The following is a 14,233-nucleotide window of genomic DNA, read 5'->3' as shown; positions in this document are numbered from 1 at the left end:
CAATTACTCTTTGTAGGAGTTCTGTTGCCACCATCTCTAGCTTTATTTCCTTTTTCTGGATTTTTTCTTGTTTTTGTGATTATTAGATCTGAGTTATTTGCTTCCGCTAATTGTTTGTCTTTTTTTTTTCTTTTCTTGATCGTATTTTTCGTGGAATTTGTATTTCTTCCTTCAAGCTTTCCCACAAATACACAAATCTCAAAGGGTATTTATGCTCGTTTTTTAGATCATGTCTTCGTTTTTCGCCTCTTGGGCCGTTTTTCGTTCTTCCTTTTATTGCAATGATAGGGGTGAGCACTTCAGTTTCACGTCGTCCAAGTCGAGTTCTTCAGTTTTGATGTTCTTTAGTGTCTTGACTATATTTTCTTCCATAACTTCTTCCGCTACGTGTGTGTTTTTACTTCAATATGGAGATTCAGAGGATTCGCCCTTGTCTTTTTGTTGGAGTATTTTTTTCTTTATTCTCTTCTTAAATTTGGTCTCCTCATGACTTCATTTTGGTTTTCACCTTTTTGGGTGGTATCTTTTTTATCTTCTCCGTTTTGACAATAATTTTATTTTCTTCATTCCTTCCATCTTTCTTGTTTCTCGTTGTTTTTAGGGGTGTTATGCCCTTCTTCATTGTTTTCGGGTAGTATTCCCTTTATTTTGTTGATTTATTCTTTTCCTTTAACTTTCCGAGACATCTTGTCCTTTGGTTTTTAGATTGTTTCTTCAAGTTTTATTTTCACCTTTACGGAGATTTCTTCCTTCAGCTTTCTAGGACATCTTGACCTTCGGTCTTTTGACCGTTTTTGCTCCTGATCAAAACTTTCTCTTCATCTATATGTTTGTTTCGCCTTCGGGTTGTCTTTCGAACCATCTCTCTCTTTGCCTCTTGGGCCGCTTCACTTTTTGCCTCTCGATCCATTTCGTTCTTTATTTTTTGTTGGGCGTTGTTCGCCTAGTTTTCTGGTATTTGGGACATCTCGTCTCTTTTTTCAGTATATTCTCCAGCATTTCTTCTTTTATTTTCTTCATCTTCTATGTCTGTATTTTATAAATTTTGACTGGTCCAATAATGGACTTCAAGATATAATATAAATTTATCATATAGAGTTGTGTTTAAGATAGCAAGTGATCTTATATAAATTATGTAGAATATAGTCCATTTTCACATTATAAATTTTTATTAAACGGTTTTCTTCTTCATAAAGATATTGTATATTCAAATAGTAAATCTATTACTTGATAAAGAAAACTAATGATTCCATATGCTACATTTGATTATTTCCTTTTTAGCTTATTAGTCTTTTGTAGTCATGCTATATATTTTTTATAAAATTTCCTAATTAGCAAAGATCTCATATATATATATAGATATTTGTACTCATATGCTTAACTAAAATATTGTCGAGTTATTCATGTATATATCTTTCCTAAAAAGAAAAGATCTCATATAGTCATATGTATGTGCTTAGTTAAAGCATTATAAATTTATTCATGTATAAATCTTTCCTAATAAATAAAAATCTCAAATATTATCCTAAGACAGAATATATATTTTGATAGATCTCATATTGTAATTTCGATTAATGCAAAAATAATTGTAAATTATAGACATAATTAATCTATCAATTAGAAGAAATCATGCGAGATGGGCAACATGCTGAAATTATGACACGAGCAATTAATTTCACATGTAATAAAAAATTTAATGAGTTTGAGGACTTATCGTGATTGGTATTTTATTGATAATAATGTAGTATTTCCGATTTGACAATCCCAGACATGGTCTTGATGATTCCATAATATCCTCCGCCGAGATGCAGCTTTGTTTGTTGAAATAATTTCTATTCCCCGCTAAAAAGTTGCTTCCTTATTTCGAGTATGTTCCAGTAATTTGATGTGCTTTAATATAATTGAGTGGGCATTCAAAATTCTTAATCATGTCCGAATGACATGCTTCTCTTTTTTATTTGGCCATTAGGTGACCTGCTCGTCTGGTTTTAATTTGATCACCAATAGTTAGTGTGACCTGCTTATTATCATTTAATCCTCTATTTCCTTCCTTGTGTACGTGCTTCCCTGGCCACCGTTCAATGACTACTTCCCCTTTTTCTTTTTCACCTGCTTGTTATTTTTGGCCATTCAAATTACTTGACATGTTTTCTTGTTTCCGTTTTCATCTGCTTAATTTCTTTTTTTTTTCTTAATTAATTCTGATAACCTTCAGCACCTTTGACTCTTTCGGTCTAACAGATTCATTAGATTTATTTGTTTGTTCTTAAGATTAATTCCACCAGATGCCATCCTTCAATGAAAATTTATTTTGAATTCAGAGAAGCTCCTTCGAATTTTGAAGTTGAGTTAAGCCTTTCCCACAGACGGCATCTCGACGGCATTAATCCTGCAAAACAGTGTAGATGGCTAATCGGACGGTTTGTCCGATTAGTTCTCCAATGCTTAAGTCAGTTTAGGCTTAAGAGAGAATGATTGTATTTTTTATCAGTTGTGTGTTTAGGCATACCTCAAACTCCTTTTATAGTAGTTGAATGTATATCTTGTAGATATGAAATAGGAGAGTGATTCCTGTTTAGTAGAGTTTGAATCTGATTAGGAGTGTCCTTCTTTATTCAGACAGGAGTCCTATTTAGGAAGATATTCCTAAATAGTCTCGTCTTCCTAAGTTGGAGGCTATCTTCCTAAGTTGGAATTTGTATCCAAATAGGACAGATACTCCGAATATGCGTAGATCTTGGTGATCTTATCCGAATCCCGGGGTCGACGTGCTTTGTCCGAGTTCTCAGGGATTCGGTCTTTATGATATCGAATGATGTATTCCAGTCAAGGCGGATCCGGTGAATTCGGCCGCTGGTTTATCTTGATTCGGCCCTTTGGGCGGGAGTCTGGTATCGTCTGAAAATAGATCTTCTGCGACTCGGCTTCATTATAAGTAAAATAGGATTCGGTATCCATCAGTAATATAAACTTATAATAAACTCATATAAAATAAATATTAAGTAATATTTTAACTTAATTGATCAAATTAAAATAGTAAATTTCTCTTATATCAGAACATCAAAATTAATATCTCTATTTAATTATTATTTTTTAAAAGTATATTTTGTATAAATTCAGCATGAACTCAATGTCTAACTTAATATAAATATAGTATAAAATAAAATAGCATTTATCAAATCATATGTGTCGTATTGAATTAGAAAACTACAATTAAATTATATTAAAAAATAAATAAAATAATTTTATATAGTAATTTTATTTTAAACAATTCTTTATAAATACTATTTGACTTTATTTTTTAAAAATAAATAAATTCTGTTTTATAATAATTATATGATTTGATGATTATGACTAATCTCATCATATAATGTTACAAACAAAAAAAGAAATTAAAAAAAATAGAATATATCATCTCTATTTATTATTATGAAAAAACAAAATCTCTACCACGTAGATAATAATCACCACACATCCACTATAAGTGATTTTCTACCGTGTGGATAGCAATTTTTATTTGAATAATGCAACATTTAAAGAAACAATGTTTAAAAATTGAAAAAAAAAATTGGGATAAAAACAATAAAAAGGGCATGAGACATGCACCATTCGTGTTGGCAGAGACATAGAAGGGAGAAAAGTAACGAAATGCACCACGTGCAGGTTGTCTCTTCATGTAGTGAAATATTTCTTTGAAAGGTTATAATGGTCCTAGTTTAACATAAAATCAGTTTATGTTTTATTATGAGAGAATTGTAAAAACTTTTCTATTATTTTGAGAGATTATTGCAAAAATAAAAAACTGAGGTAAAAATATTATACATGACTACTTTTGAGGGATTTGTGTAAATTACCCGACATTTTATAGTTTATAACCCACAAAAAAATTACTAATATATAGGGGTAGTAAAGAAAAATTTAAAGTCCAGGGGCCCAGTGTCCCCCTTGGCTCATGAGTCCGTCTGTCACTGGTTTGGATTTGTTTCGTAACATTTTAAACGTTGGAATTAAATCGCTATAAAAGTGAAACGTTGAAATTTGTTTTGCCAATACCCTATTAAAAACTAGACTTTTAAATTACATAGATTCTAACAAGAAATATAATTTATTTTAAACTTTAAAATCATAGCTATTATATGTCTATATATGATAAACTGGAATTCTAGATAATTTGTACATTCATTCTATAATAATAAATGAGTAAAGATTGAGTAAAAATATTTCGATTTCAGATAAAGTAAAATTAGTTCTATAAATATGTTTTTAATGAATAACTCTATATGAACATCATTCATTTTAATGTGGAAACCAAAACTAAATTACTTAAGCAAATTAAGGTTGAAGATGATGATGAACAAAAAAAATTGCAAAAGAAAGCAAAACTTAAATTCTTAGATGTTGTAGTACATATTGCTGATACAAAACCAAATCAATAAGTATGTTTGTAAAACATAAAAAGATAACAAGAACAAAAAAAATTCAAAGCATGGTTAAAACATGTTAATACACAATAGTAATCAAAACAAAAACAAGAGAAAAATAATGGGCAACAAAATTTTTGGATTTTTAAATTCTTTCCCATTCCCATATCTAATTTCCCATCTACTTTTCTTTTCCCAAAAATCAAAAATAAAAAGGAAAAAAAAAAACAAAATTAAGATGAATAACTTGATATCATTCACATATTTCCTTTATAGCTTCTCAAACCCTAAAACATGACTATTTCTTCACTTCAAGCTCCATTGATAAATGCAATAAATTTGTAATTTGAGAGATTATTAGCTAGTAAATATCTAACATTTTTTGCCTCTTTTGCAGTTAAGTGCACCTGCATTACGTGTCATTCTTGTAGCATAAATTCCAGGCTTGGCTTTAATTATATACTTCTTGCTTGGTTTCATCCTCAAATTAGGGTTTCCAGACTGAACATAGAATGCTCCATTCATTAGAAGATCACCTTCTGATCTCCATATCCAGTTTTTCCATTCAGCTTCTGAGGCATAATCTCTTTTAGTTATCTGCATCAAAACAAAAGATTTTGTATGTTAGTACTAAACATGCCCGGGAAACACTGGTTTGAACATAACGTCCGTATAGCGTAGCTAGAAATTTTAATCTGGAGGGCGAACTGTAAGAAAAAACAATCTCAATTGACGATTTTTTCATACAAACTATGGCGCAATTCAAAATCAGAATTTTATTTCTGAAAGAATTCGCGTCTCTAATCAACTTCGACTAGGGCGGACGCAGGAGCCCACCTGTAACGACGTAAACATGATAATGTATTTATATTTAGATTTAGTTTACCTCTTTGAGAGCTTTATTATCGGGGGCGATAAATCGGTTACCCTGACTAATAATGGTAGGATGCATGCTACCACCAATGGCATACATCAACCAGTTAGTGTAGTCATTGTTAACAACATGGAAGAAACCCCATCTGCATCTTGGCATTCTTTGAACTAATCCTTGACCAAAATGATTGTATGCAAGTGTTACTTGCATAAATTGATCTCCTGAAAAGCTATCACTTGCTCCCAACAATATCACCTACATAGACAAAAAAATACACATTTGCATATACACAATTAGGTCTTAAATGGTAGCAACAAAAAATTTATAACCAATTGAGCTACACACAACCTATATTGTATAAAATCTTCATGAGTTCTGCGTTTCGATCGAGCATCCATTAAAGCCAATTTACATAAAATAAACACAAAATAAAGGATATGATTGTTAAAACGCGATGAATTAGCGATCACTTACATCATTATGGTGGGTGAAGTGAGAATTAGAAATGGTGATACCGGTGGATCCCTGAATAGCATCGATAAGGCCGTCTTGGCAACGAGACATAGAAACATGATCAATCCAAACATTGGTTGAACCAAAGATTGAGATACCATCACCATCACTATTAGTTCTTAATCCGAAATGACTCGGTGAGTCTCTAATAAGGCCACCACTAGCAGCTGTAATATGATGAATATGTAACCCATGAATGATCACATTCTTCACATACTGTATCATAATACCAGCACCATAAGCAATATGAACATTAGCTCCGCGACCATCGATTGTCTTATCGTTGTTAATAATAAGTTCTTTTTGTAATTTGATGTTCATGTCTCGTGCGAAAACGATCCATAACGGCTCTTTTTGAATAACGGCATGTCTTAAAGTTCCGGGTTTAGGGTTTACTGTATCATCATCGGTATTCTTAGTAACAATGTAGATCTTTCCGGCTTTTCCTCCGGTGGTTTTACGACCGAATCCGAGTGCACATTTCGCTAATCCTTTTCGGTTTGCAGCCCAGTTTTTCTTACATCTCCAGCATCGGTCGATGGGGTTCGTTGTATGACATGGACCTTTGTATTTTCTTTTTCCTTGTCTTAGGTTTCTTCTTGTGCTGTTTGATGATCCTGTTTCGGATTCTGATTCATGAGTCGTGTTGCCCTTTGCTCCATTCGACTTGTCATCTTCTTCTTCATCATCGTCGTCTTCTTTGTCATCACCCTCGTCGTCTTTTTTATCATCGTCGTCCTTGTCGTCCTTGTCATCATCAGTGTTATATTTTTCATTATCTTCGTCCTCGTCGTCATCAGATTTGATTTCTTCTAGGCTAGTTGTGTTGCTTTTCTTGTTCCTGTATTCACCAAAATAAAAAAATCTAAGGTTTTGAACCGTATAACATTTTGACTTAGTCCATCAAATACATCCACCACTTGTTTAGAGCTGACGTGTCGAGATATCCTATACCTAAATAGGATAAATTTTATAAATTTATACGTACAACATTGCGCCATGTCAGCTCTAGACGAGTCTGGGTATATATGACAAAAAATCGAATAGATGATGGATCAAATAAAAAAAATTTAAAGATCATGAAACAAGCTAAAATTCTCCATAGATAAATTTATTTTGAAAAATCAAAAGAAATGGAAAAAGAGTAGAGAAATTGTTAAATTACGCATTGTTTAATTGGTTGAGTTCTTCAGTGACTTCTAATGGATTGGGTACATAAGCATCCATCATAGCTTTCTTGGAATTTTCAGCTCTTTTCTGCCAAACCTCATCATATTCTGCAATATTTCCTTTCAAGCTTGGGATGATTGAGGCAAATGCAATTACAAATATCAAAACTACCTTACCCACCTCCATTCTTTTTCTCTTTACCTAAAATCAAAGGAAAAACAATTAATATTTTTTTCTTTTTTTTTTTCACCAGTTAATAAAATAATGGTTTAATCATTTAAAATTGTTACACCCTTTCGACTTTTTTCATTTATGGCCCAAACTCCGAAAATCGTCATTTTTCGCTCACTTCTCAATTTCCATTTACAATTATATTCATTTGATCAAATTAGAATAAAAAAAGCCTAAATATACCCGTAATATTGCTTCATATTTGTTCCAATTTGCCTTTTTATCAGCCAGATTTCCAAACATGAAGAGGTGTACTTAAACCTTTTCCCACTTAAATTTAAACAAATAGCTATAATTAAAACTGAAAGTTAAAAGGGCTAAATTTGACGATTTTAAGAGTTTGGAATATAAAAAAAAATCGTAAAAATCGTGTATTTTATAAATGATTAAACCAAAAACAATTAAAGTAAAGAAAATGTGTATACCCTAGGTAAAAGTCAAGGTCTAGGGTTGAACCTTGAGCACTTTTTTTTTCCTTTGCTTGTGATGCAAGCAAAATGAACCGGACCTAGGATGAAAAATTTGGTAGAGCTATGATCAGCACAGCCAAGGCCCTGTTGTTTTTGATTATGAGAAGTTGGCTGTGTTTATATACTTCCTTAACATTCTATTTTACTTCTATATTTAGATAGCTATAAAAGTGGACAACCGTAATTCTTTTTTCATAGTACAATCTAAATTCTGTTTCAACGGTTATATTACAAGTAATTAATGGTGTTAATTAAATCCCATAATTACCACACATACGCTATTTATGCTTAATTTACTCTTATAATGTGCTCCCTTTTATCTTTAAAAATATTATTGATAGAAACAGGATTGTATATATATATTCATATTCATTCAATGCTAACAACTTGAATACAAGTATCTACATTTGTAAAGCTGTTCTAACACTCCAGTAATTTGGTATAGAGTTGTGAATATAATCCAAGAACATAAAACCTAACAACTGGAATAATTAAGTTGTTTTATTTAAAATTATAACACTTTATTTCCCCATTAATAGATTCGTTTTATTAAAAAATACTTGTTTAAATATAGCTATATTACATTTAAAATATAACTTTTAGTTTGGGGAAGTAATTTTTCTAAAATAATAAACATTTAAAATTAAATTTTTAGTTTCTAAATACATATTTTTTTTATCAAACTTTAAATTTTCTAAAAATCTCTATATATTGATTCCCACATTTATAAATTACAATTTCTCTTTTGTGGTTGAACTTTTAAAACATTCGCTTATCTAATAAACTAACATAAACTTTTCTGAGTTTTCATTAATGTATTTTATTAAGTTGACTATTTTATAATTGTTTTTATTTAAATTGACAGTATTCACTAGTAAAGAATTTCTATTAATTCTTAGTTTTAAATTAACGACAGAGGTTTTTTTAAAAATTATTGTTTATTTTTAAATATAGATATCTTTATTAGTTTATAATTTCCTAAATTATTTAATTATTATTTAACATTTAAAATTCTCATTTGAAAGTGATTACACAGAAAAATCAAACAATATTTGCGCATGCAATGGCAGATTTAAAAAATTTATTCAGGGAGGCGCAAAATTATTTTGACTAAATGATGTTGTCGTTCGGTTATATTTAGGTCAAACGATGATTCATTTTCAATTTTTTTAGGTTAAGAGATTATTTATTTGAGTATATTTAAATCAAATTTCATATCGTCTTGTCCAATTTTTTAAATAAATCATTCGTTTTCGGATATTAAATATTCCAAATCACTGAACTTACTTGTTATTACAGAAATGATACTAAACTTTATTTTGTTACAAAAAATTCATTAATTGTACATTTTGTTACAACGAGATGTCACTCGTATAAAACTCACTGTTTTGACACTAAAACGCACCGTTTTTGCTTATGTGGCAAGCCGGAATTACAAATAGGAATATAACTTAGTGACCTTTTTGTAATTCACGATAAATTTAATGACATTTTTGTAACAAAATTTGACCGAATCCACCGTAATGACCTCCCGTTGTAATAAAAGGTATAACTTAGTGACCTTTTTATAACAAAATGAAGTTTAGTACCCTTTCTATAATAACAAATAAGTTCAATGATTTAGGGTGTTTACTATCCTTCGTTTTTCTCTAAAAAGGTAAAAATATCCAGATAATAGTTGAATTGTTAGAAATATAGTGGTGGTGAATTTATTTTTGAAAATGGTGGAAAATTTAAAGTTGAAAAAAAGGTGATTTTCTCATGATTTAAATATTGATAGACTGGAATTCAAAAAAAAATATTGATAGACTGATTTTTATTTAAAGAGCTTAAATATATTTTTAATGATAATTAAAATTCTAAACCTCCCCTTTTATCAAATAAAAGTATAAATTTGAGAAAGTAAACCATTTTTTACAATGAAAATGGTTATTAAATATTTTAAACAAGTTTAAACTTAATTATGCTAACGCAAAAGCCCCCTTATAAATGCCTACTTTCTGATATAAAAAAAACAGATAAACCTAAATCATAAGATGAGGTGTTCTCCACATTATTTATACATATATCGATGTTATTTATCTCGAGCATGCTTTATTTATGGTGTGAGATGAGAGTTGGAGTCTTGATTTGCCCCCGAGCAATTGTATGTTGGTTTCCGCTTGTATGTTTTATTATTGTTTTTTCTGACTTGCTACGGGTTTTTATATCCCATTCCTTAGCGTCGGTTGTGATGTCGTGAAATCGGATCGTGACGGTAAATGAAGAAGAAAATAAGTCTAGGAGATGGCAGAAAATCAAAAAAAGAGAAACCCTAGAGGGGAAAGGGGTAAACCGTCAGAGAGCATGTAGTTAACCCTTATTGTGAATACCCTCAATTGTAAATAACTCTTTATAGTAACAGTGTTTCAAAGTCACGTCTCATTTTTCGTCCATTTAAATACATTTTAGTGCAACTTTAGCTATATAGAAATAAAACAAATTAAAAAGATAAGATAAGAATAAAATAAACATAGCATGTATAGGGAGGTTAAGATGAGATTTGTTATTTCGTAATATGGAGTTTACGAAAAATTATTCCACGCAATCGTTGTGCCATATCAATCGTGCAACAAACCAATGATGCGTTAGACATTTGAAAAAATTAATAATAAAAAGTTAAATAATAATTAAAAAAGTTCTATCACCAATGCTCATTGGCTTGTTGTAAATATGACATAGCACAACTAATACATAGGATAAACGACTTAAGTAGCAATTTGCCCCTTCAACTTGTAAGCAATGGGCAATTAACACACAAATTAACTTTGTTAGCAAATCAGTACACGAACTTGTTGATTATGGGCAATTAGTCCATTTCGGCAAATTAACTTACAAGTTAAGGGGGCAAATTGCCAATTTAAGAGACAATTAACTTACAAATTGAGGGGGCAAATTGCCCATAATTAAATTCGTGTACTAATTTACCCATAAAATTAATATATGTGTTAATTACCCATTGCTTGCAAGTTCATGGGGCATATTGCCATTTAAGTCTAGGATAAACATTCGAAGTTCACATATACATTGAATTGTATAAAGATCATATATAGCCATCAATATGTAAGAAATGCTATGCCAATCTTCAACAGCATGTTCATATTCTCTATCCTTCCGGCAATTAGGTTGTCATAATTTCGACAATTGGAACCTCAAGGGAATTGAATGGGGAACAAATTAAGATATTTTAAAAGTATCATTTAATTAATCGATCCTATGTTGAACATTGCCTTATCTTAAGTCATAATCTATGCGACTCTGGAGCCTAAACTATATATTATAAAATTTAAAATCGTTACACTTTATGCAAGCATCTATCTTAGCTTTTATGCTCTGATAATATATAGTCACTATCAAATAATCTTAAAATATCTCATCTCCATATATACTTCAACAATATGTATTGTAGAGCCAGCGGTGAATTCAGAATTCTTGCATCAATATGTAGTGTAGAGTCAGTGACGAATCCATAACTTTTGCATGGTGCGAGCCATATGTATTATAAAAATTTAAATTATAAAATAAATAAATTTTAGTTAAATAATATCAGTATAATAAAGAAATTATAATTGTATATAGCAAGTTGGATAGTTAAAAAATTATTCGATTCAATTGCTAATAAATCTTTTTTATAAAATCTCAACACAATTCACTAAATAAAAGATATGTTAAATTGTAAATTATTAATAAAATTTAAACAAATAATTGAATAAATTTAAAATTTTAAAATTCAATTCGTTTTTTGTCATTAGATAGGGAAGAAATTTCCCGTATGTGGAAGGATCTGATAAGACGACCTTAGCAGCAGGGGCGTAGCCAGAAATTGAAATTAAGGGGGGCAAAATAATAAAAAAAATCTTACAATATATAAAATTTTAAATTTATTAAAATTAAGGGGGTCAATATGTGATAATTATCTAAATAAAATAACAAAATTTAAAAAGATTACCTAAAAAATTTGTAGTTTTAGAAAAATATAAGAGCGGCAAATGCCCCTCTTAGCCACCATGTGGCTACACCCCTGCTTAGCAGGAATCTGCTTAGTATAATTAAATTATATTTTTTTTATAATTGAGGGGAAAGAGTGCTTGTGGAAGATGTAGAACTCACGACATTAACAGACTGCTGCTCAAAGCTTATACCGTTCGAGAGGTATAGTTCATTGAATGTTCATTTCGTATGTAGAAGAAAGAAACAGAAAAGATATTTATGAGACAGCTTGTGTTGTGTGTAAAGAAAAGATGTGCATAAGATCCCTTATGTTAATTCTTAAACATGCATGTTATTGGAAGTTGCTGCTTAGACTGATCTTACTATTTTTGCACCAAAAATTGTTATGGTGAAGCTAATATAATGTGCAAGGAATTATTGGAAATCACCAGCAAAGATATTGCAATTTCTGGTAACAAATGCAAGTTGAAGAAAGAGACAATTGGTCTTTTTGGCAAAATTTCAAATTTTTTAAAGTGAATTCTCCACTACACTTATTCTCATACTTTTGACCTTATTTACCAGAAATTCCTCCTTACTATTGTCATAGCTATTACTTCCTTTGCAATTCATTTCTTTATTCCTCCCCTATGGAAAAGCAAAATCATGACCTAAATTACCATGCTAATTGAAATTAAGGGTGTGCAAGAACGGAACGACACTGAATAACTGAATCAAACCGACAAATTCGGTTTGACTTGATTTAATATTATAACAAAAAATCAGATGTTCGTTTCGGTTCGATTTTGACCTAAAAAATCCAGTTAAGTTTCGACGTAAGCCAAATCAAAAATAACGTAATGACCTATACAATAGACTCTATAAAGCACACATAAATTCTTTATTTGATGAGTAAGAAAGAAATTAATGCAATTACATCATATAAAATAATGTAACATTTTTTTAATACATAATGAAGTTTTGATAATAGAATTTTGCATAGTCACAAAACTATACATTTTTTAAGAATGGAAAAATACTGAATCTTCTTTTACTCTATAATATTGAGTTAATTAAAGTTAATTCCTAGATAGTTGAAAAGATATGGTTAGTGTCAGCCCATATTTGCTTAAAGAACCAAAGAACCAAGAATCTATCTTTTAGTTTAGATGACAAAAATGCCCTGGCTGTTCACTAACAAGCAAGATTGTTAAATTTGTGTGAAGAGCAGCAATTCTACAAATGATACATAAAAAAGACCAAACAAAGTTTAATGATCCAAAAATCTAACTTTTTTTAATCTGCAAAATGAGTTTATTTTTGATAATTTTGATCTAATTTAGAAAGTTAAAAACAATTCTTTTTTTTTTCATTAGCTATTCAATTTCACATGTATTGTTTTGTATATTTAATGATAAAATAAAGGCTAAACTTATTTTGAGGTCATTAAACTATATAATTTTTGTTTGTTGGTCCCTCAACTTTTATTTGACTTTTTCAGATTTCTGAATTTTTATTTTTTTGGTCCATTGGGTCCTTAAACTTTTGTTTTTTTGGTTCATTGGGTAGTGAACCAAAAAATAAAATTTTAGAAATCTGTAAAAGCCAAATAAAAATTGAGGGATTTAATGAATCAAAACAGTATGTTCTAGGGACCTCAAAATGGATTTATCCAAAAAAACAACAAAAATTACATGTTAATTTTACTTTAATTTTCATTTTGTTTTTGTACTTTTATGCATATAATTTCTAAAAGTTATCTTTTTAATGCAGCATGTTGGATAATTAATTTAAAAATCACTGAACTTTTATAATATTAATTTTGGTCATGATAAAACGTTACAAAAAAAAACCCTTTAATTTTTTTAGAAAGAGCACCTTAATCTTTTAATTTTATTTTTTTAACACTTACCCCTCACGTATTTAGTTATATCTGTGAATTTTTTAAAACGTGGAGATTTATTTGCACCATTTGAAAATATTAAAAGGCCCAAGTGGCTAAGGAAAAATTAAAAAGGCTTATGCGCTCTTGCAGAACAACTTGAAGGGTTTTTTAATATCTTCTGCCATAAGAAAATACTGGAATTATACATGTATAAAAGGCAATAACAAAATGGCTGAATACATGATTTGACCCCTGAACTTGTACCCTTTTACCCATCTAACCCCTAAACATAACGTCTCCTCTATCGAACCTCTGAACTTGTCAAATAATTCGATTTGACCCCTAAACTTGATAAAAACGTAAACATTGAACCCCTCCGTATACAATTTCTTCTAGAATGTTTCAAGTGACAGGTGGCACGGAGGGGTTCAATATTTACGTATTTATCAAGTTTAGGGGTTAAATCGGATTATTTAACAAGTCCAGAGGTTCGATAGGTGAGACGTTAAGTTTAGAGGTTAGATGGGTAAAAGAGTACAAGTTCAAGGGTCAAACTATGTATTAAGCCATAACAAAATATCAAGTAAGAGAACACAATAAGGTCATTCATGGAATTATAAAATACTTAAAATGAAGCTTCAATTGAAACAACTATTTATATATATTATGATGTTATGTCAACTTTTCAAAATATGCTAAA

General features: G+C 30.1%; 1 protein-coding gene across 2 annotated transcripts; it reads right to left on the bottom strand.

Annotated features, from left to right (window-relative positions):
- Window positions 1–4,478: 4,478 nt before the first annotated feature.
- LOC126670975 (pectate lyase-like) lies at window positions 4,479–7,760 on the bottom strand. Of its 2 annotated transcripts, none has more exons than XM_050364648.1 (5): window positions 7,635–7,760; window positions 6,974–7,179; window positions 5,770–6,649; window positions 5,308–5,550; window positions 4,479–5,018 (listed from the first exon to the last, which is right to left on the bottom strand). In XM_050364648.1, exons 2-5 carry the CDS (start codon window positions 7,162–7,164, stop codon window positions 4,794–4,796), a joined length of 1,539 nt encoding a protein of 512 aa, XP_050220605.1. In that variant the 5' UTR covers window positions 7,165–7,179; window positions 7,635–7,760; the 3' UTR covers window positions 4,479–4,793. The 2 variants fall into 2 exon arrangements, with proteins under 2 accessions (XP_050220605.1, XP_050220606.1); XM_050364649.1 differs by having other exon boundaries at window positions 7,666–7,760.
- Window positions 7,761–14,233: the final 6,473 nt, after the last annotated feature.

This window comes from Mercurialis annua, linkage group LG3 (assembly GCF_937616625.2).
Source record: "Mercurialis annua linkage group LG3, ddMerAnnu1.2, whole genome shotgun sequence".
NCBI lineage: Eukaryota > Viridiplantae > Streptophyta > Magnoliopsida > Malpighiales > Euphorbiaceae > Mercurialis > Mercurialis annua.
This window is presented reverse-complemented; position numbering and strand designations above follow the sequence as displayed.